Raw genomic sequence first — 22502 nt, 5'->3', positions numbered from 1 at the left:
TGATAGCAGCCTTGAGACTGAGGCTGCCCAGGTCTGGAGTTCCCAAGAAAGGCTTGGGTTGCAGACAGACAAAAACCAAGGACAAGAGATCAAAGACAGAGATCAAGCTTGTCACAGGAAAACATGTAGAAGGAGAAGACAGGAGAGCTGAGGACAGACCCTGGGGAACCCCAACATTAGAGGGCGGGACAGAAGAAGAGAATTCTCAGGAGACTGAGAAGAAGGAGGTGGAGAGTTAGGTGGAGAAGCCAGAGCGCAGAGAAGAAAGCTAGCTCCCAGTGAATCACCCCCCAGCATCCATGATCAGGGGTTGTCCCCTCCCCTTGACTATGGGCCGGCCCTGTGACTTGCTTTTTTTATTATTATTATTTACTTATTTATTTTGGGCTGCATTTGGTCTTCGTTGCCGCGCGTAGGTTTTCTCTGGTTGCATCCAGCGGGGGCTACTCTTTGTTGCAGTGTGTGGGCTTCTCATTGCGGTGGCTTCTCGTTGTGGAGCATAGGCTCTAGGCACGCAGGCTTCAGTAGTCGCAGCACGTGGGCTCAGTAGTTGTGGCTCGTGAGCTCTAGAGCGCAGGCTCAGTCGTTGTGGCGCATGGGCTTAGTTGCTCCACGGCATGTGGGATGTTCCCGGACCGGGGCTCGAATCCGTGTCCCCTGCATTGGCAGGCGGATTCTTAACCACTGCGCCACCAGGGAAGTCCAGTGACTTGTTTTTTATTAATTTGATCGGAAGACGTGCCACAGCACTTCCAAGCCTGAGTCATAAGAGGCTTGTAGATTCCACCAGCATCACTTGAAACTCTCTAAGGGAAGTGAACTGCCATGTAAGAAGTCGGACTACAGACTGCCCTGAGACTGCCATGCTGTGAGGAAGCCCAAGCTAGCCACGTGAAGTGGCCACGTGGAGAAAGGGAGAGATCTGTCCTGTGGCCCCCCAGCTGCCACCTTCACCCCAGCTGAGGCACCAGATATACGAATGAAGAAGCCGTCTTGGACGTCCAGCCCAGCCACCAACGACAGCAACTGCAAAACAGACACCAAGAGAATGGTCCAGTTGAGCCCAGTCCACCCACGGGGCCAGGAGTGATAATAAAAAACTGTTTTTCTAAGCCATTAAGTTTACGGTAGTTGATTACACAGTAATAGATCATTGAACCAGTTGGTAATTTAATACCTGAATAACCCTCTGTGGTAGACATTATCATTCCCATTTAAGAGATGGGAAAATAAAGCCCAGAGAGGGATGTGACTCTGTGAGATTCATGTAGCCAGCTGGAGGCAGCAGTTGGGGTTTGAACCCCTATGGGGTTGTCTGATACCCCACCCTGTGCTCTTTCCGTAGCACATACTTGGCTGTCTGAGGAGGCCAGACCTAGCAGCCAAACCTTGTAGTTTCGGCCAGATTCCCTGTGTGACAGGTTATTGGGGTTTTCCCCAGGAGCCTCACCTGGGCACCTGCTGGAACCCTGGATTTTTTTTTTTTAATTAGATGTGATTCACACAGTCAAATGCACAAATCATTAAGTGTGCAAAATGGCAAATTTTTACATGTGACCACTACCCAGGTCAAGATACGCTACACTTCTGGCACCCCAGAAAGTCCCCACTAGTCAATGTGCCCCACCCTACCCGGAGCCCAGATGACTATCACCATAGCGACAGTTTTGCTTGTTCCTGAACTTCCTGTAAATGGACTTTTCGTGGCTGGCTTCTTTCACTTAACATTATGTCTAGAAGTCTCAACATGCTGTTGCATGTAGCAGTAATTTTTTAATTTTGCCCACGCCACGCAGCATGCAGGATCTTAGTTCCCCAACCAGGGATCGAACTCGTGTCCCCTGCAGTGGGAGCTCAGAGTCTTAACCACTGAACCGCCAGGGAAGTCCTAATAATTCTTTTTTTATTGCAGTATTCTAATGAATGAATATGCCACCATTTGTTTATTCATTCTACTCTTGATAGACGTGTATTGTTTTCAGATATGGGTTACTATGAGTAAGGCTGATATGAATATCTTTGTACTAGTCATTTTATAAACCTAAGCACTCATTTCTCTTGGGTGTATACGCACGAGTGGAAATCCTAGGTCCCAGGGTAGGTGCGTATTTAACTTTATAAGAAACTGCTGGGACTTCTAAGATCTCACGTAGTGTGCAGTGCGGCCAAAAAAAAAGCCAACAGTTCCTCACTGTGCTGGTACCAAGAACACTCCCACCAGCAGTTCGTGAGAACTCCAGTTTTTCATATCCTCAGACACTTGGTATCATTAGTCCTGTTAATTTGAGCTATTTTTTAGTGGGGTGGGGTAGAAGTGATCTCTCATTGTCTTTAAGTGGTTCAGGTGGGGCACCTGTTCATAGGTTGGCCAGAGTTTTTGGTTTGTCCAGGCAGCCCTGCCTGAGGAGAGGGTGGCGTGGGAGGGAGCCGGTGAGGAGGACGTTCCCATAGCCCAGGTGCTACACAGGCAGCCCGAGTTGGGCTGAGGGAGTCATGAAGACAAGAGGATGGACTCGAGGGAGGTCTGGGGATGCTGGCGGGAGACAACAGAGCGTGGTGAGGATGGGCAGGGCGCTGGACTCAACCGGCTGGATACGGGGGCTGCCCATGGGATGCTCCTTATGAGACAGGAAGTCCTGAGGCAGGGCAGTGCCAAGCCTGGGTGATCTGATGGCTCGGGGTCCTGGTTCTTCTTTCTTTCTGCTCGGCCATTTTTAGCACATTAATGAGGCAAGATGGTGGCAATATGGGGACTTCATCCAACAGTGTCCAAAGGCTGGGAGAAAGAGGCCTCCCTTCCTTGTGCCCCACCCCGCTTTTGGCCGCACCATGCGGCTTGTGGGAACTTATTTCCCCTACCGGGGATTGCGCCCAGGCCCTCGGCAGTAAGAACGTGGAGTCCTCACCACTGGACCGCCAAGGGTTTCCCTCCTTGTGCTCCTTTTTAAGATCAAGGCAGACCTTTCCAGATGACCCCCTCCAGCCCTCCACCCCAACCAAGACTTTCCCTGGCATCTCATTGGCTGGAACTTCAACGCATCCCATCTCATTCCTAAACCCATCACTGGCAAGGGAATGGGGCACATCTCCCCCACAGCCCACAAGCTTACTCCCCTGCGGGTCATTCCCTGAACGTACCAGGAAGTTCACAGGGCATCTGATCATGCTGTTCCCTTGGAACTGGAATGCCCTTCCCGATTTTTCCATCTAGAAAAGTCACATTCCAAAGCCACCTCCAAAAACCCTCTCTGCCCTGCGGGCTGGGCTGGGGGTCTCCTCTGGGTTCCCACAGCCTTCCGGGACCCAACCCAATGTGACCTGTTTTTGTGGCCTCGGTGCAGGGTAGGGCCAGTTCTTGTTCAACTCTATACACCCAGTGCCCATCCCAGAGGAGGTGCCCGAGGGTTGATGGGAAGCGCATGGGGCCAGCTCAAGTTGTCCCCTCATCTTCATTACCTTCGCCACAGCCCTGCAAATCGGAGAGCCCAGGCTGGACTGGCAGTACCTCGGAACTGGGGCCTCTTCTCAGCCCCACGTGAAGCCACAATCAGCACAGCCAGCCAGCAGGGATGAGGCCTCCCGGCCTGATGGGCCTGGGGTGGCCTCGTCCACTGCTCCCGCCCCCATCCTTGCCAGGGCTGGACAAGCCCTCTGGGCACAGCCTCAGTATAGGACTGGGGCTGAAAGGTACCCATCTGATGGAGAAGCAGATTAAGGCTCTTAGAGAGGGGCGTGGCTCGCCCAAGGTCAATCACCGACAAAGCCTCAGCTCCAGTCCTCCCTCCAAGGCTGGGCCCAGTGCCCACTCCCGGGCTCCTCAGACGGAGGGGCCTTGTTAAAGGGCAGATCCTGACTCAGTAGATCAGGGCGGGGCCTGGACTTGGTGTTTCTAAAAAGCTCCCTGGTGTCACTGCTGTTCCTGCTGGTCTGCAAACCCCACGTGGAGCTGCAAAGCCTGGTGGAGGAACCAGATTCTCAACCCCACCCTCAGAAGCCCACATGCTGCCCCTTCAGGAAGGGTGGAGCGCTGGCGGGGGCGGGTGGTGAAGCCACTTTAAGAAACCCCAACCTCCATTACCCTCCCTGCCCAGCCACCCAGGACACCAGAGCTGCCGGAACATTTTATTAAGTTAAGGCTCACAGAGCAGGAGAGAAACGCCTGCCTGCACGGGGTGGTCCCCGCAGATCCATGCCCAGCACCCCTCAGAGGAGGGGGTGGGGCCATGGGGACAGCTGCTGGCTCCCTTTGTCCATCTGTCCCTCTGTCCAGAGTCCCAGGGAGTGGGTCCCCCCAGGGCAGGAAGTAGTTAGTGGGAGGTAGGGTAGAAAGAGGGTGGCTGGCTCCCGGCCTCTCCCAGCAGAGTCAACCCTGCCATAGCTGCTGCTGGGCCTCCACTAGACCCCGGGCCAGGCTGTGGGCCCAGAAGCCCAAGCAGGCGTCTGGAGACACAGGGGGAGCCAGTGTTATAGAGGCACACGCCACCAGGAATTGCTTTTTAAAAAGTATAAAGTGTTTGGGGGAAAAAAAAAAAAAGGAAAAAAAATCTATATAAAAATCTCTTCACATATAAAATCCTGAAGAAGGTGCAAGGTAAGACCCAGTGCTAGGGGCGCGCTCAGATACGCAGAGGACGTGTGTGCGTGTGTGTGTGTGTGTGTGTGTGTGTGTGTGTGTGTGTATAGTGGGTGTGAGTGCATGTGCAGCCCACAGAGGGTGGGGAGAAAGCTTGGCTTCTGACGTCCATCCAGCAGGGAAGGAGGGAGATTGGTCCCCTTGGGCTGGGGGTCTGCAGCAGGGCTGGACCACGAGGACCTAGAAGACAAGAGTGGAGGAGTCTACTAATTAGAAAAGATACACACACCCCAGTGTCATAGCAGCACTATTTACAATTGCCAAGACACGGAAACAACCTAAGTATCCACTGACAGATGAATGGATAAAGTATACATATACAGTGGAATATTACTCAGCCACAAAAAAGTGTGAAATAATGCCACTTGCAGCAACATGGATGGACCTAGGGATTATCACACTAAGTGGAGGAAGTCAGACAGAGAGAGACGAATATCTTATGATGTCATTTATACATGGAATCTTAAAAAAAAATGATACAAATGAACTTATTTACAACACAGAAACAGAGACACAGAAAACAAACTTATGGTTACCAAAGTGGAAAGCAGGGGTGGGGGGAGGGATAAATTAGGAGTTTGGGGTCAGCAGATACACACTGCTATATATAAAATAGACAAATAACAAGGTCCTACTGTATAGCACAGGAAACTATATTCAATATCTTGTAATAAAATATAATGAAAAAGAATGTATGTATGTATTTCTGTATATAACTGCAGCACTTTGCTGTACCCCAGAAACTGACACAACATTGTAAGTCGACTACATTTCAATTAAAAAAAACAGTGTGGGAGTCTGGCTTAGGCCAGGCAAGGGTGGCTGGCAGGTCCTTCCAATGCCTCTTGGCCCCAAAGGCTGGCCAGATCCTCTCCTCCGGGCTTCTCCCCAAGCCTGGCCCACAGGGTGGCCTCTCTGGAGTGCCTTAGGAAGTCCCCAAGGATGTGTTAGAAAGAGGAAGCTCCAGGTAGACAGGGCAGTAGGAAAAGGCATCATAAAAATGTTTCACACCCTGCCAAGTCAGGGATGACCGTGAGCAGAAGTAGGACAGAGCACGGCCTCCAGTGATGTCCGGGGTGTGAAGCACGGAGGAAGGAACGCTGTAGGTGATTAGTGATGCGCGCCGTGCTGCTGGGTCTAATGAGGGGGTGGCCACACCGGATTTGCCGCCCAAGCCCAGGCAGATCAGTTAGGGCACTGCCAGCCCTGAGGAGGGGTGTGGACTGCTCGGGCTGTGGCTGTGGCTCTGTGTTAAGAAGCACCCGCTGTCACATGGCGGGGACAGGGCGAAAATCAGACCCTGAGCTCACTGGCCCACCTCGGCAGACACATGCTTAAGTTTACAAAGCAGCCTCTGGCTGAGTCTGACAGGTCCCCACAACAACCCCGAGTCGCTGGTGTCACTGCCCCCATTTACAGAAAGGGATACGGAGGCTAGGAGAGGGAAGTGCCCTGGCCCCAATGGCAGGGGGAGTCAGGTGTGGATGAGCCTCAGCTCACACCGCCAGGCCCCGCGTGGCCTCAGCCCCGCCCAGCCCGGGGCGCCCACCTCTACTCGGCCAGGCTGTTGCGCACGGCCTCCTTCTCCTGCAGCGCAGCCATGGCGAGGCGCAGGTGCTCTTTCAGCTGCTCGATCTCCCGCTCCGACCGCGTCTTAATGTGGTTCAGCTCCACGTACACGTCCTGGTACTTTCCCGAGGTGAAGCGCCTGTCCTGGGGGGCGGGGAGGGGTTGTGAGGGCACGAAGCCCTCCTTCCTGGCCCTGCCCACCTGCCGGCACAAAGCAGCCAGGCCCCTCCACTGTCCCCACGGCCTCCTCCCTCCAGGTGGCCCCCCTAGACGGCCCCCGGCTCCACCCAGTGACACAGGTTTCAGCGTCATTTTCATCCCATTCAAGATGACAGCTGAGGCCCAGGGAGGTGAAGCTTTTGTCCGAGACCAAACAGCAGTGAGTGGCTGGGAGGAGAACCGGGTCAGCCTGGCCCAGTGCTTGGGCCCCTTCCATGAGTTTGGCTCACACACACTTCAGAGCCACCGACATGCAGCGGGTGTCAAAGACAAAGGGACATGGCACCAAGGGTGGGCCAGACTGGGCCCCGAATCCTGGTTCCCCAACTCCCAGCAACACGGCTTATCCCTCAATGCAACGCACGCTGCACACGTGCAGGGGTTTTGGTCTTGCCCACGGCTGTCACCCAGCACCCAGCGCAGTGCTGGGCACATAGTGGGTGCTCAATGAATATTTTCTGACTAAATGAAAGCAAATGTGGCCGTGAGCAAGTCTCTTACCTTTCTTAGCCTCAGTTTCTTTGTCTGTAAATGGGAATAGTGACACCTACGTGGGGGAGGCACGGGGAGAGCCTGAGGAGGCCAGGAGTGGCCGGCACAGAGCAGGTGCTCACAAGATGGGACACAGCTAGATCCAGGGGCTCCCCACCCCGCCGACGCCCTGCCTCGGCCGGCCGGGACTCACCTTCTGCATCACCTGGAGCTCATCCCGGAGGCACTGCACCTCCTTCTTCAGGTACTGCAGCTCATTCTCCTTCACACGCAGCAGCACCTGGGGTCACAGGTGCCAGGCTGATGCAGGGCCAGAGGCCAGAGCTACCCTGGCTCACCGCACCCCTGAAGCATGGCTTCTCTCTGCCTCAGGCCCCTAGAATGCAGCTCCCAACCTGCACCGAGACCCATGTCCCCAGGAGCAGACCCCTCCAGGAAGTCCTCTCTGATTTCTCCTTGCTCTCTCACCCTGTCCATACAATGTGAGTGGGTAGCTTATGGTCACCTCTGCTGTGGCCTCAACACAGCGCCAGGCGCTCCACTTCAGGGCAAAGAGCACGAAATGAAGCCATAGTGTGGCCCTAGGGTGAACCAGAGTGGGCTGGGCTTCCTCATTAAGCCCTCCCCGAACCCTGATGAGCAGGTACTGCTACCCTGACCTGACCAAGGAGGAGACAGGTTCAGCCAGGACGAAGGAGGCTTAAAAGCTTAGACTCTGGAGCCAGGTTGCCTGGTTCAAATCCCAGCTCCCATACTGACTAGCCATGTGGCCTTGGGCGAGACACTTGACCTCCCTGTGTCTCAGTTTCCTCACCTATAAAATGGGAACAGTAATGGCATCTTTCTCATAGGACTGTTAGGAAGCTTCAATGAATTAGCAGATATAAGGGCTTACAGAAGTGCCAGCCACAGAGTAAAGCTGTATATACATTTTTGTTAAATACAACAAAAGGCTAGGGTGGCCCTGGGATCACATACACATTTTTTCACCCCGGCTTCTCCCAGTAAGGGAGGTGCTAGCTCCATTTTATAGATGAGCCACTGGGGCTCAGAAAGGTGAGGTGACTTGTCACGGTCCCACAGCAGGTGGGTGGCAGGACCTACCACGGGAGGGCTTTCACCCAGTCAGCCCACTAGTGCTGGGTGCACAGCAGGCGTCCTTCCTAGCTGCCCTGTCCTCTCCCGGCTACAGGGCAGACCCAACCTGTCTGGATACACTCCCCACACCCAGGCCCCAAGAACCAGCTGGGCGGCCTGGCACAAGGAGTGGACGCACCTCCAGCTCACAGGAGCTCCGCTCGCTGCTGCGCCCGCAGCCGTTGCCGGTGCCCTGTGAGGCGATGAAGCTGCGCAGCCGGTCAATCTCCTCGGACAGGCGGGCGTGCAGCTCCTGGGAGGGGTGGGAGGGTCAGCGCAGGGGCGCCGGGATGCCCACGCCCCACCCCCACCCCAGCGGGGCCAGGCCCACCTGGTTGTGGCGCAGCAGCTCCTGGCCCTCCTGCTGGCAGCGCCGCAGCGTGTGCTCGCGCTCCTCTGCCTGCCGCGTCAGGGCCCCAATCTCCAGGCACTTCTGCGAGTACTGCTCTGACAGCACCTGCAGCTCCCGCTTCAGTGCCTCCAGATCTGACCTGCCCAGGGCAGAGGAGGGGAACGATGGCCCGGGCTCTCTCGCCCTCTGCCGAGCTGGGTCAGGTCACACAGACTCAAAGCAGCTTAGGGCTCCTGGTTCCCGCCCTAGTTTTGCCTTCAGCCAGCTCTGGGGCTGTGAACTGGTGACAGCCTCTCTGGGCTGCAGGCGCCTCCTCTATGAGGGGATGGGTCGGAGAAGCCCATCTCTAAAGCCTCCATAGCCCCAACATTCCACAGCAGAGGGGCACCTACTGGCTGATACTGTAGCCCAGCTCTAGGGAGACACTAAAGAGGGGAAGAGAAGGGTGGAGACTGAGACTGGCTAAACAAGAAGGGGCCTGAGAACTGCCGTGTGCACTGGCGTGCGGGTCTGGCTGAGGTCCCACTGCTTCTGTTCCCGGTGCCATGCGACCGGAGCAGGCGTCTCAGCTGGGGGCAAACTGACATGCCCTCTGCCAGGGGTCTTAGCACAGGTTCCCCCACTCATAATCAGCAGGGTGGACAGCTGGGCTCCTGGCTCAGAGGGGGCCCCTGTCCCCAGACCGCAGGGCCCAATTGCCATCTTACTGGTGCTGTTTCTGGAGGCCATCTGGGCCCTGTGGGAGACTCTGTGTCTTGCTCAGCTCCCGGCTCAGCTCCTCCTGGTAGGCCTTCTTCATGGCTTCGATGGCTGGAAGCAGGGCAGAGAGGTGGAACGGAGATTGGGGAGGGGTCAGCAGCAAAAAGCTCCACTTCCTCCGGGACTCCATATGGAGACAGGAGCAGAGAGTGGTAGGTAATGCAAAGAGCACTGGGCCGGGCTGTGTCATGGACTGAGTGGCTTTGGGTAAGGTGCTCAACCTCTCTGAGCCTGTCTATCAAGGGAGGATGACAGTGCCTGTCTGATGGACCCTGCTGGGGAGACACCTCAATGTCTGACCACTGGTACCTCTTGTTAGTGATTTCTTGGTAAGACCCCACACAGTCCTCCCTGCAGAGCCTGGAAGGTTCTTTAACAAGGTCCATCTGCCTGGCCCAGCCTAGTGGTCAAGAACGCAGGCTCTGCGGTCGGTACAAATCTGTGTGACTTTGTGCAGGGGACTTAACCCCTCTGTGCCTTGGATTCCTTATCTGGAGAACAGGGATGACAACAGCACCTTCTCTCGTGGGTTGTTGGGAGACATGTGTAGAGCAAGCAGAACAATGCATGGCACAGAGAGACACTGGCCCCCACTGGTTTATTTTCAGGCTGTGAGCCCCCAAGGACTGAGTCTCTTTCCACGCTCAAACGGGGTTGTTGTGAAGATTAAACAAGTCCTGGGCTTCCCTGGTGGCGCAGTGGTTGAGAGTCCGCCTGCCGATGCAGGGGACACGGGTTCGTGCCCCGGTCCGGGAAGATCCCACATGCCGCGGAGCGGCTGGGCCCGTGAGCCATGGCTGCTGAGCCTGCATGTCCAGAGTCTGTGCTCCGCAACGGGAGAGGCCACAACAGTGAGAGGCCCGCGTACCGCAAAAAACAAAAAACAAAAAAAACAAGCCCTCACTCATAGTCTTAGCCAGAATTCCAAAATCCCAAAGCTCTGAACACTGGACTCTTCCGGTGGCGACCCCCAACCTGAACAGACACAAGGCTATTTGTGATCATGACTATCCCACTTAAGTGTGACTTTGAGAAATTTCCAAAATTTGCCAAAACCTTAGTGCTAGATTTCAGGGTGAAGCCCAGACCCTGCTGGGAGAGGATATTTAATATGCATACCAGGTTATCTTCCTAAAATGCAAAACGCACTGACCCCAGGGTTTGGGATGAGGGGCCCTGGGCTTGAGTGCTTGAAGCACTGGCAGGTGGTTAAGTTCCAGATCACGTGGCCTCCTTCATCATTTCCATTATTCTGCAAACCCTATGAAAGTGTCTAGGATGCCAGGCACACACAGCAGGTGTACAGAGAGGGAGAGTTGGCCAGCATCTTGGGCATTCCTGTTTCTGACTTGGGAGAGCAGAGGGAAGGGTTCAGAGAATGGCTTTGCAGTCAGAATGCTCTGAGCTCCAACGTCAGCTTCTGCCACCTCCAAGCTATGCCATCTGGGACAAGTCGCTAACTTCGTTGAGCCCCAGTTACCTCATCTGTGAAATGGGTTCACTCCCTCGGGCACTGCAAGGACTAAGGTTGCTCACGTGGGTAACGGGCTTGGTAAATCCTCACACCTCTCCCCGCTCTCCCCAGGGTCCAGACCACATGCCAAGTGAGACGGCACTCCTATGAGAGCAGGGTCTATGGCTGAGCGGTCTCTCCCCAGCACACGGCATGGGCCTGGACGTGGAGTTGCAGCTCAGGGCATGTGTGTGGCTTGAGGGGGGCTTCCCAGTGGCCGCAGGCCCCTGAGGGAGAGGAGTCACAACCCATGGTCTGTGAGTTGGGGTCTTTTATTGCCTCGGTTTCCTCTTTGCAAGCAGGGTTAGAGGCCAGATCTAGGGGCTCCTGACCCCTCACCCCAAGTTTGGCACTCAGGCCCTCACCTCTTATTTACAGGCCTCCCGAATCCAGTCAGGAGCAGCCTCTGCTTGGAGGTTCACGGGGCTGGGCCCCACTGTGCCGTTCCTGCCCAGGGACCTCACCTGAGGCTGTGGCCGCTGTCTCCTCGGCCAGGAGCCACTCCTTCTCCTGCTGCAGCCGCTGCAGCTCCCGCTCGTGGTGCCGCTGCAGCTCCTCCATCACCTGCTGGTGCGAAGACTCCATCTCCGCCAGGCTGCGCTCGCACGCCTCCTGCGGGTGGGAGGCCAGGCGGTCACGGGGCTGCCCCCATTGCCTGGATGGTGGCCCCTTCCCAGCCTGTGACAAGAAGTCTCAGGGGCAGGCCTGCCCTGGTCCAGGCTTCACCACCTCCTCCAAGACCCTGGCATCATCGGCCTGTATCTGCCCCTGCTCCCCGCCATCCACAAACCTCACCCTGTCATTCTCCTGCTTCGAACCCTTCTGAGCCTCCCCCATCCCGCAGAGCCAAGTCCCTGCTCCAGTTTCTGACCCTGGTGGTCTCATCCCTGGCCCTCCCCAACCAAGAAGTCCCATAATTATAAAAAAAAAAAAAAACACAACCAGTTCATGGCATGTTCACACCTCTGAGCTTTAGCTCATGTTCCCACTGCCTGGAACATTCTTTTACAACTTTCTCTTCCTGGGTAATTCACTTGGCCAGCAGACCAGCTTAAAGATCCTCCTAGCTCTGACTCTGGGCAGCCTCTCCCCTGCCTCCAAAGGCTCTACTTCTGCCAGATCGTAAGTTCCCCCAAAAGAAGGAAGATTTGATCCAGCTCAGAGCCCCCGGGATCTAGGCTACGGCCTGGCTTGTGGCAGGTGCTGAGTAAGTCAGCTGAAATTAATGGCTTACTGCAGAATGGGGCTGTGTAGACAAGACAGGCACGTTTTTCAATGATTGATAATACCCACTGCTGGGAGAGTCAGCCGCGACCAGGTGCGTGGAGGGCAGTTTGGTGGCGTCATCTAATTTTAACGACCCCTTCACCTAGCAGGTCCACTCCTAGGAATGATCCCACAGAAAGTCATATGTGTACAAAGACTCTTGGACAAGGGTATTCCCTGTGGCAAGGTTGGTAACAGATGAAAACTGGAAATAATCTAAATACCTAACAGGGAAGCCCTTAAATAAATTATGGGATTGAGTTTTACAGAGGACCCAGGCAACTGTTAAAAGACAGAGCTGCCCACATGGACTGCTGTAGAAAGTGTCCCAAAAATTAGGTGATGAAAGCTGGTTTCTGACAATACACATGGTGGGACCCCAGTCACGGACACAAGACACTTAGAGCTGTAGGTCTGAGTACATGTACATAAAAACACAGAGAAAGGTATGGAAAGATACTGTGGAAAGTAATGGTGCCCCAAAGATGTCTATGTCCTACTCCCGGAACCTGCGAATACGTTACCTTACACGGCCAAGGAGAATAGAGGTGCTAATCAGCTGACCTGAAAATAGGGAGATTATTTTAGATTATCCTCTGGGCCCAAGGTAATCACAGGGTCCTTGGATGTGGAAGAGGAGGCAGGGGAGCAGAGGGAGAGGCAGAAAGGACTACGGAAGGAGCTCAGTGGGAAGTGAGAAGGACTTGACTCTCCTTCACAGGTTCTGAAGGTGAAGGAAGGGGCCACGGGCCAAGGAATGCAGGCGGCTGCCAGACGCTGGAAAAGGTGAGGAAATGGAGCCTCCCCAGAGCCTATGGAAGGGAATGCGATCCTGTGGATGCCTGGATTTTAGCCTGGCGAGACCTGTGTTAGACTTCCACCCTACAAAACTGTGAGATGATAAATTTGTGTCTTATGTTAGTGGTAATTTGTTACGGCTGCAACAGGAAACTCTATAGATGTGCTCAAATGGTAACCAAGGCTCCCTGGGGTTGGGAGCAGGCAGAGGAAGGAGAGTTCACGTGTTTGTTTCTAACCTTTTGATTTGTTTGAATTATTTTTGAAAATGTAAACAAATTCATTATATAATTTAAAAATGTTTAAGATCATTAAAAAGGGAAGGGGAAGAGCTAAGGAAGAAACTGAGGCACGGAGGGCCAGTTAAGAGGCTGCATTCTCCCCCATGCCACAGGGCACCTCACGGCCGGTGGGGACTGACCCCCACCTCGCCAGCAGCCATATCTGGGGGCTGCATGGGCCAGTTTGGGGGAAGGGCAAGGGTCAGGTCCCCAGGGTCCAGGTGTTCTGAGTGGTGGTCAAGGGATACCTGTCCCACTGAGCCTCTGTGCCTGTCCTCTGTGTGTGCCCCCAGTAAGGGCAAGAGAACATAGCTCTGGAATTCCACAGACTGGGTCCTAGTCTTGGCTGTACCATGGAGCGAACTCGAGCAAGCTCCTTTCCCTCTCTCAGCCTCAATCTCCTCATCTGTAAAACAGACCCCATAAGACCAACGCAGGAGGGTCCCTAAGGTAAGTCAGCGTCCACCTGTAGAGATCACCGACCTGTAGAGACCGGAGCACTATGGGAGGTGGGACTGCTGTTCTTAAAGAGCTAGATCAGGCAGGCAGACCCGGCAGCCAATAGGGCGTCTGGAGGCTGACGTCAGGAGGTGGGAACCAGCCCACGATGAGGGGCTCCCAGAAGGCCAGGCGCTGCTCCCTCTGACCTGCCTTCCCGAGGGCCCAACGTGTTGGCCGCCACCTCCGACATGGATCAAAGTAGATAAAGAAGTACCCGTGGCCCCCACTGCAGTAAGCACCCACGGGGTGAAGCGCCAGGCCCCCGGCTGCTGTCCTGTGGTGGCAAGCCCCACAAGCTGGAAGAGGGGTGCCCACTCGGCCTGATACCAGGCTGGGGAATCCCTCCCCTGCTGTCACCTCTCCAGGGTCCAGTGACTCTCCGGCTGCCTCTCCAGGGACCCGAGGGGATGCAGATGGCTCGGCTCCTCTCCTCTGGTGCCCCTCCCCCACCCCGTCTCCCCATTATGCCCTTCTCACCCCCCATTCCTCCTGCCCGTCCCAACCGAGCAGGACGAAATGCTGACAGCCTTGGGATGCCCAGTGGGCGCCTGGGGACCAGGAAACCTGGACTGCAGACACAGGTCTGCTGCCAGCTGCAAGGTCTCGCCCCCTCTCTGGGCCTCAGTTTCCCCATCTGTAAGCTGAGAAGTCAGAGCAGTGCTTTTCAAACTTCATTTTAGTGACAGAAACCTTCTTCCAAAGGGAATCTAATGCAGGTTCTAATAGTAAAATGGACAAGGATGGAGCTGCTCTGGTACTGGTGACTGTGAACGAACCCACCCAGAATGGACCCTCCACAGAGCAAAGTCTGAAGCCCTCTGGATGGGGGTCTCTGAGGTCCCCAGATGCCTCAGGTGGTGGTGGTGTTGGACCTCACCCTGTCTAGAGATGCCCCACCTTCCTCTGGCCTCAAGGGAGCCCTGACAACACTGGGCCCTCCCTTTCCCCCTTCCCCATGTCAGGTGATCCCCAAGCTAGGCCTCTATATCACACCCCAACTCCCCTTGGCCCTGGTCTCCCTTCAGCTGAACGTTCCATCAACCACTCAGCCCCAGACGGCCCTTGGCCTTGCATGGTGGCCCCAGCTCCCAGCCGCTCCCCTCTGCCTTCCTCGGGGCAGTGGCCCAGCCTTAAGCTCACCTCCCTCCACATGCCCTCCTATATCCCTCTCTTCTTCGGCAAAGTCCTAGCTCCTGATGCTGGCCCTACCCCCTCCCAAGCCCCCTGCACTCCAACCCCACCTTCCCGATGTCACTGTCAGACCCCAAACCTCCTCAGATGTGTGGGATGCGATCCCAGCTTCTTAGCTTGGCAGTGGGGGTCTCCGCGATAGGCACCCACCGGCCCTCCACCTCCTGCTGCAGCCCACGCTCCCACCCACAGCTCCAGGAAGACTTCCTGAGAGCCCCACGCCCCCTCAGAACTTCTAGAAGGTCCCCCTGCCCAGAGCTTGGAATCCCAGCATTCTTTTTTGCTTCAGTCAAGGGTGTGCTGGCTGGGGGCAGCCGACTGTCAAATTTTTAGGAATTCTGTGGCACGGTTATTTAGCATACCCATTATTAGAAATTATATAAACTTATAATTAATTGTTACATTAAAAACAAAGCTGATACTCAAAATTCATCACTTCCTAATTATTTCACTGCATTTTATTAGTAGCTATGCTTTGAGGTTATCTGCGCCTCCTGTATCTGTAAGGTGGAAATGTCATTATGACGGCGGGCACACAGCTTCCCAACTCTGTGTTCAGGGACATCAGCCATAGCGGGAGTATTTACACCATGGAAATTGGTAAACGTTACAAATCAGGGCTTGATTTATTGTTTTGTTGATTGTCCAGATTTAAGCAAGAGATGAGAAAAAGCTAATAATGCTCACAGTACAGATTATACTTCAAATCGGCGTGCCCTATCTATGACCACCACGTTGTACACAGAACAAAAACCTGAGAAATATTCTTCAAAGAGTATTCTCAAATAGTCTCAACAGATGACTATCCTCTAATTCAGCAAAGAAGTTGCGATGACATCGACCAAGTAAAGTTTCAACATTTGTCTTGCTGTCTCACTCATTCACACAAACAAGAAGGCCAAACGACATTCGCGTGAGAACGACACTCGTTTGTCGGCTGGCTGTGGATACGAGCATTCGGAAAAAATCAATGAAAGTATTCTGAGAAAAATCAATTTGCTATACGGAATTCACAGTAAAGAACATCACATACTTCTCATTTGTAAGCTGCACACTAAACATGCTTTACGTCAGTGAAATTCACCATGAACATACACAAGTGTGTCAGTGTGTACACACACACGTATTTTTTCTGGAGAGCTAGTTGTCCCAGGCATAACAATCAAAAGTGTCTCCGGACACGGCCAAATAGCCCCAGGGGAACAAAATCAGCTTGGTTGAGAGCCGCTGTCCTAGGCAGATCATGCGTCTCCCGAGGGCCACTGGAGGCGCCCATGTCCCGCAGACCACCTTGCGCAGGGCCTCGGCCTGGCAGGCATGGGCAGGATTTCCCTGTGTTTAGGGAGCGACTTCCAGGGGCCTGCCCATTAGGAATCCCACTCTCCACCAGGCCCCCTCTTCCCCAGACGTGCAGGGGAAGGGGTCTAAGTACAGAGGATCACGTGGGGGCTCACACACAGGCTCTGCAGTCAGCCTGACCCGAGCTCAAATCCCACCTCTGACATCTGCAGGCAGGTTGACCTCAGGCAAGTCACATAACCTCTCACAGCTCAGTGGCCTTGTCTGTAAAAATGGGCACAGTGCTCACGTCCACCCGCTGGGGAGATTAAATGAGATGATGAATGTCAAATGCCTCACACGGGTTCCGGTACACAGGAAGGGCTCCCAGAATATTAGCCATTTTCTCACAACGTGGCAACCAGAAACCTGCCCCCACCCCCAACACAACAGCTTCTTGGCCTTACCTGTGAGATGTAGCCTGGGGGGATGTGGCCGTCCTCCTGGGACTTGGGTGCACTTTGAGGAGCCTCCCCTTGGAGACGCCGAGCCTCCCCTTGGAGACGCCAGACCTCCAGTTGGGCACGAAGGGACTGGACCTATTGTGGGGGTGGGCAGGAAGGCGAGTTCAGTGAGGGCCTGAAAGTAGGGATGTAGCTGATGGGAGGAAGTGGCCCTCGTGTGGAGATGCAGGCAAGGGGGACATTCTAGGTGTTTCCTGCACGGCCAGGTCAGAAACCCAGGAGAGTGCTGGCCCAGAGTAGGCTCGATAGGGCTGGGAGCAGGACACCGCGGTCACCCCCACGTTACGTAGGTGGGGAGAAATGCCTTGGAGCCTCAGTTTCCCATTAGTAAAACAGTGATGAGGTCTACCCTATGGGACCATGAGACTGCTGTGAGGATTACATGAGCCAATGGAGGTAAAGAGGGCCTAGCACAAGGCTTGGGATGCAGAAGGTACTCAATAAATGGTCTCTCCCTTCTCTTCCTCTTCCCTTCTATGTGACTGCTGAGGACAGAACTCAGATGGGAAAACAAAAACAAAAAGTCCCCAAGGTCCAGGAAAGAAGATGGTGTCAGTGGCTCAGGGGTGAGCTACCCATCACTGTAGGTATGCAAGATGAATGCCACAGAGCGACTGCAGGGATAGGAAGGGTGTCGGTAGGGTGAGGAGGCTCCCAGAGGCCACTGCCGCCTACCTCCCTCTCCAGTGCCTCATGGCTGTCGCTTGGGGCCCCCCGGCGCTCCCCGCGGCTTTGGTTGAGCAGGGCGGTGAGAGGTACCCGCTTGTTCTCCCGCAGGGGCAACTTCTCCAGCTCCTGCCACTTCTTCTCGATCTCCTCACTTAGCCGGTTCTGCTGGTCCTCAGTCAAGGGGGCACCCAGGCCCCGGCGCGGACCCTCGCCGGCCGGTGTATCCGTGGCCCTGCTGTCCGTGGCCTGGAACCACTTGCGTCGCTCCTCGGAACGCTGGGCCAGGTCCCGCTCCAGCTCCTCCTGCTTGGCCGGGCGGTCAAGAGCGCGGGCCGGGGTGCGGGCCCGCTGCGGGGAGCCCTGAGTCAGCGGGGAGAGCTCCACGTAGTCCAGTGACTGCCGCTGCCCGTCCGCCTTCCGGGGGCCGCCCCAGCCGATGACCTCAGAGCCTGCCCGCTGCTCCCCCACCTTCAGGGAGCCCTTCGGGGTGCCGTAGCTGTGCAGCGTGTTCTCCTTATTGCAGTCTGAGAGCCTAGGGGGCCAGCAGAGCCACATCAGGCGAGACCTTGCCCTCTTGGTCCCAAAACAAGCACTTCCGCAGTATCGCCCGTGCACCGGGGCCAGGGGACAGACCCCAGTGGAGGAAGCAGCTTGGAACTAGAGCTTCATCATTAACAGACCCTGGGAACCATCCCAGCTCTGCCACTTACCGGCAGAGGGTCCAGGGTACCTGGCCTCTCTCTCTGAGCCTCAGTTACCTCATCTGTGATATGGGACAACAGTGCCACGCACAGGAGGGACTAGGTGAGCAAACGTGTGCAAAGCGACCAGGAAGCCCTTTGAGAACGTGATCGAAGCATTAGTATTAAGGGTGTGCTGTTCGACAAGGCCCTAGGTGCAAGAGCCTCACAGTGGAATAGGAGAGATGCCCAGGGTCACTGCTGGTGAGATCAACGGTGGCCTCTGGGTGGGTGCACAGAGCACAAACTGTGGAGACCCGTAACGACTGAGGCAGTTCCCTTCTTCTTCCATAGCAATACTGAGTACGTGCTTACCCAGCCAAACACTAAAGCATCCCTTGCGGCTACACGTGGCCGTGTGACTCCACCCTGCCCAGTGCATACGAGAGGTGGCACGTTTTGAAGGACCAGGCGTGCCCTGGCCTGGCTCCTGGCTGGGACCCATGAGAATGTGGACAGTGCTCTGGCGCAGAGGCAAGGCTGTGGGCTGCTGTGGAGCGAGAAAGAAACCTGTCCTGCGTTTAAACCCGTGTTTGGGGTTTCTTTGTTGTAGCAGCGGAGCCTATATACTAAATCACGGTCCAGCTGTACAGTAGCTGAGAGTTTACAAGGGGCCTCCGTGCACGTCCTCGCATGACACACCTCGGTGTGACAGGTGAGGAACATGAAACTCAGGCCAGACGGCAACTGGCCTAAGGTTGACCAGCCAGGGTGTGGCCAGGCAGGTGGATGCGCACTCAGCACCCCTCGATACCACGCTTCCGTGCCTACTGCCCAGCAGCCAGAGTCCCAGCCCCTACGGGCATCTGGGGTTTATCCTGTGTGGGGCTCTACCACCAGGTCACGCGATCCTCCTGCCCCTCTACCCACAGTGACCTCCACAGGGAGTGAGCTCCCCACCCAGACTAAGTAGCCATCCCCTCTCCCTGACACAGGCTCAGACACAGCCCCTGCGGCACACAGCCAATCAGCACACAGCCAATCATGGGGCTGTGACTCACCGGCATCCTCTCCAAAGAGCCAAGGCCTCTCCCCGCCTTTTCAGGATGTGGGGAGATAGAGAGGGACAAGAGGCAAACCTCAAATTCTCAACGTATTTCTGGATGAGTGCCGCGGATACCCCCTGCCCTCTCCCTCTCCCTATTCTGCTGGTGGAGAAACTGAGGCCCAGCAAGTAGAGCCACAGGGCCCTCAGGTGAGTGCCGGAAACCCACTCAGGATGCGGGGGTAAGTGCCTCCCCCCAGGCCCCGGTCCAGCCCAGCACGTACTTGGTGACATCTGGGGCTGAGGTTGGACGCACAGTCTTCCTCAGAGCCTCGATCCAGTTCCTCCGGATGCCCGAGGTCATGGCCGACAAGGTATAGACAGCATCTTTGGTCTGTAAGTCCACCCCACAGGTAGGTTGCCACCTGGCCAGCCCCCTTGCTCCCTCCCCACTATGGATTCCAAAGAGGTGCCCTTCCCTCCCAGGTGGGTATCTAAGGTCTTAAGCCTGGAGGTGAGCAGAGCATGCAAAACCTCCCCTCCACTAGCCTCAGGAGAGCCCCATCGGCGCCAAGATCTCTCCAACATCTGAATAGCCCTGCCAACGATATCCTGGATCGCCCCAGAAATGCTCAGCGCTGGCAGCAGGGCTTCTGACTGGCTCTGAGGACAGGATCTCCAGGTGAATGAGTGATAGGAGCCAGTCTGGTGGGCCACGCCCCACCCCGACACCTCCTCTGGGGGGCCCTCCAGGCATGCCGCCGCCCAGCCGCCCGCGGGCTCACGTGGATCTGGAAGCCATAGTTGCGCTGCACCGCATACTCGGTGACGTCCGTGCAGCAGCGCAGATCAATCTCACCGTCCAGCTCATCTGCCTGCAGCAGGAGGGCTCACGATGGTCCCTGGACTCCAGGGACCCTACCGGGACCCCCAAGCCCCTTCCAGGTGTCCCCCGGCACCTGATGGGGGAGAGAGCCCTCCCAGCTCACCGTCTCACCTCCTCAGCAGTGGAATCCCTGTAGTACTTGAGGCTTGAATCGGTCAGCACAAACCAGTGCTTCTTCCACTGTGAAGGAGAGACGGTGGTGAGGGAGGGGCTGCAGGGGTGTGGAATGACGGCGTGCGTGCGTGTGCGCACCATTCCGCGGGCATCCTGGGCGCTGCCAGGTCAACCGTTCTGCTTGCAGCAGGGGCCTGGCACCCTCACCTGCTCTGCTGAGGGGTGGGGGGCAGGGGACAGTGCAGAGTCACACAATCCCCATTTGAAGTAAGCCCCCCCATTTCCTCTCTGCGGGGACAGCATCTGTGAAATGGGTCGGCTTTTCCTCAGTAACCACACCCTTCTTTTCTTTCTCGGGGCCCTTCTCTGATTTGTTGACACTTCCACAGGCTTCCTGATAACTTTCCACCAAGATCACCAAGGCTCCTACATGCAAATCCCACCCAGTGCAATCCAGGAAGGGGATATGACCTGTGTAAGGTCATTTGCCTAGCAAGTCGGGGGCCAGAACTTCAAAAACCTTTTTCCGTACACTGACCCCAGATCAATCACCCCAGTGGTCAAAGACAAGTCTACCAGAGAGCAGGACTGGAAGGGTGCCCAGGGAGAAGCGTCCGAGTGCTGGTCGTATTCTGTTTCTCGATCTGGGTGCTGGTTACATGCGTGTTCAGCTATGCGAATACATTATCTGTACATTTATGATGTGGGCTTCTCTCTGCTCCAACCAGGATTAGGTTGGCAGGACACGTAAGAGAGGGGTGGGGGCATCAGAACAGCCTGATATGAAAGTGCCAAGCTCAGCCCACCTCTGGGCTTCTGACCGTTCACTGGAAGGCCAGTCGAGGTCCACCCACTGCCAGGGTCAGTGCATGTCCTCCTGGTGCTCTCCCACATCACTAAGCCCTTGTTTATTGCTTCAAGTACTTCGTTTTCTTTCCTCAGGAAGGCAGGAAGTTTTCAAGGATGTGCCAGGATGATACTTTCTACTTCTTTCCACACTGCCTCCCCTAACAAATACGATTTTAGCATCCAAGAGACCAAGGTTACAACTATTGTATGCCTTGCTAGCTGTGTGTCTTTAGTCAAGTGTCTCGACCTCTCTGAGCTTCAGTTTTCTGACTTATAAAGTAGGGCTAATAAGACCCTAAGCCTCCTAGTGAAGTTAGAAATGCCTAACCCTCCCTGGAACGTCTCTCATGGCACTTCGCATAGGGTCAGGCACTAGGTTGTTGGGGATCGTTCTAAGAGGCTGGCCTTAGAACCACCCTGCTCTTCTGAATGGCCCGAGCGGCTGCTCAGGACAACTGTCCCTCTGTAAAGTGGGTCAGGGGTTCTGTGTCAACTGATCTCTTTGGCCCCTCCAGGCCTAGTCTGTGACTGCCTGAGATGGCAGCTGCATGGGCCTCAGGTGCCCCGAGTTCTAGGCCAGGGTTTGCCCAAGGTGCTGCTAGGCCCGGAAGAGATTAAAGCCCTTGTGGGCCTGTCTCCTGTCTGTGCACCAAGGGGTTGGGCTGGCTGAACTCCCAGGGCCCTTCCAGCTCGGACATTCCAAAACCCTGTGAAAGAGAATGAGTAACGGCCAGTTCTGGGTGGAGCCCATAATCTCTGCCCTCCAGAGACCCTGGGTGGGGGAGGCCGGGAAGGGTCACTGGCAGGGTGCCCAGCCTTGTGTGAGCCTGGAGCCCAGCCACCAGAGGACTGGCAAGCAGGCAGCGGGTACGAAGGCTGTAGGCTGGAGGGAATAAAGCATGTGGGTAGGAAACACAATGAGATTCCCTTTGGCTCCATGCCCTCCCCGGCATGCGGGCTGCACACAGACCCAAGCCACGGGCGCATGCAGGACCTGGGCGGGGAGATGTCCCTTCTCAGGCTGGGTGGGCAGGAGGCCAGCTCCAGCTTCAGCCTGGCAGCCAGAAGGGTAGAGCTGGTGAAAGGCTACTGTCCCTTCTGGTTGTAAAGATGCACACGTTAGAAAAAGGGAAGGGTTATTAGCTGAGGCCCAAGCAGGCACTGGGGGTTGTGTGGGACCCTTTACATGCTTAACCTCTGTGACTCCGTTATCCACCCTGGAAAGAACTATTATTATCCAGTATGTCCATTTCACAGATGAGGCCACCGAGGCCAGAGAAAGCTGTGACTCACCCGATGGGGCCCCAGGTTGGTGAGACTTCAAGAAATGTGGTCTGAGCCCCACCCCCAGGGTTGCGGGGAGCTGCTGTAAAGCTGAGTCTTTGGGAATCTGTACGTGTCTCAGGCTGGATGATCTCTGTGGATCCTTCCATCCCAGACCCTTGGATACCCAGCCGGGGTCGTCAAGAAGTGGGAGGGCTGAGGGGCTCTTGGTGAGAGGAGGGGATGGGGTGCAGGGTGTGAAGCACCAGGAGGCCGCCATCCCTGGTGACCTTTACAGACTGCAGACTGCTCCAAGGGGCTGAGATGACTAGCAGCCTCTGCCCTCCTACCCCACAGCCCAAGGCCTTCTTTCCAACAGGACAAGAAACATCCTACCCTCAAGGCTCCCACTCCGGCCCCCACCCTGTACCCTCTCCACCCTGAAGCCAGGGTCTCTAGAAAGCCGGACAGGCCAGGGAAGCA

General features: G+C 55.6%; 1 protein-coding gene across 2 annotated transcripts in view; it reads right to left on the bottom strand.

Moving 5' to 3' along the window:
- Positions 1 to 4104: 4104 nt before the first annotated feature.
- LOC112410823 (TRIO and F-actin-binding protein-like) overlaps positions 4105 to 22502 on the bottom strand; it is a 29321-nt gene continuing 10923 nt past the window's right edge. Inside the window, exons 4-15 of one of the 2 annotated variants that reach the window (XM_024761604.1) lie at positions 19905 to 19973; positions 19693 to 19782; positions 19192 to 19301; positions 17189 to 17714; positions 16457 to 16588; positions 11139 to 11286; positions 9110 to 9212; positions 8382 to 8541; positions 8190 to 8303; positions 7107 to 7193; positions 6183 to 6346; positions 4105 to 4813 (exon numbers count right to left, since the gene is read on the bottom strand). In XM_024761604.1, the coding sequence (XP_024617372.1) occupies positions 6185 to 6346; positions 7107 to 7193; positions 8190 to 8303; positions 8382 to 8541; positions 9110 to 9212; positions 11139 to 11286; positions 16457 to 16588; positions 17189 to 17714; positions 19192 to 19301; positions 19693 to 19782; positions 19905 to 19973 (1701 nt within the window). In that variant the 3' untranslated portion in view covers positions 4105 to 4813; positions 6183 to 6184. The remainder of the gene's footprint in view (positions 4814 to 6182; positions 6347 to 7106; positions 7194 to 8189; positions 8304 to 8381; positions 8542 to 9109; positions 9213 to 11138; positions 11287 to 16456; positions 16589 to 17188; positions 17715 to 19191; positions 19302 to 19692; positions 19783 to 19904; positions 19974 to 22502) is intronic. The other variant, XM_024761605.1, reaches the window with a different exon arrangement.

Source organism: Neophocaena asiaeorientalis, unplaced genomic scaffold, assembly GCF_003031525.2.
Source record: "Neophocaena asiaeorientalis asiaeorientalis breed wild unplaced genomic scaffold, Neophocaena_asiaeorientalis_V1.1 scaffold473, whole genome shotgun sequence".
Taxonomy (NCBI): Eukaryota; Metazoa; Chordata; class Mammalia; order Artiodactyla; family Phocoenidae; genus Neophocaena; species Neophocaena asiaeorientalis.
This window is presented reverse-complemented; position numbering and strand designations above follow the sequence as displayed.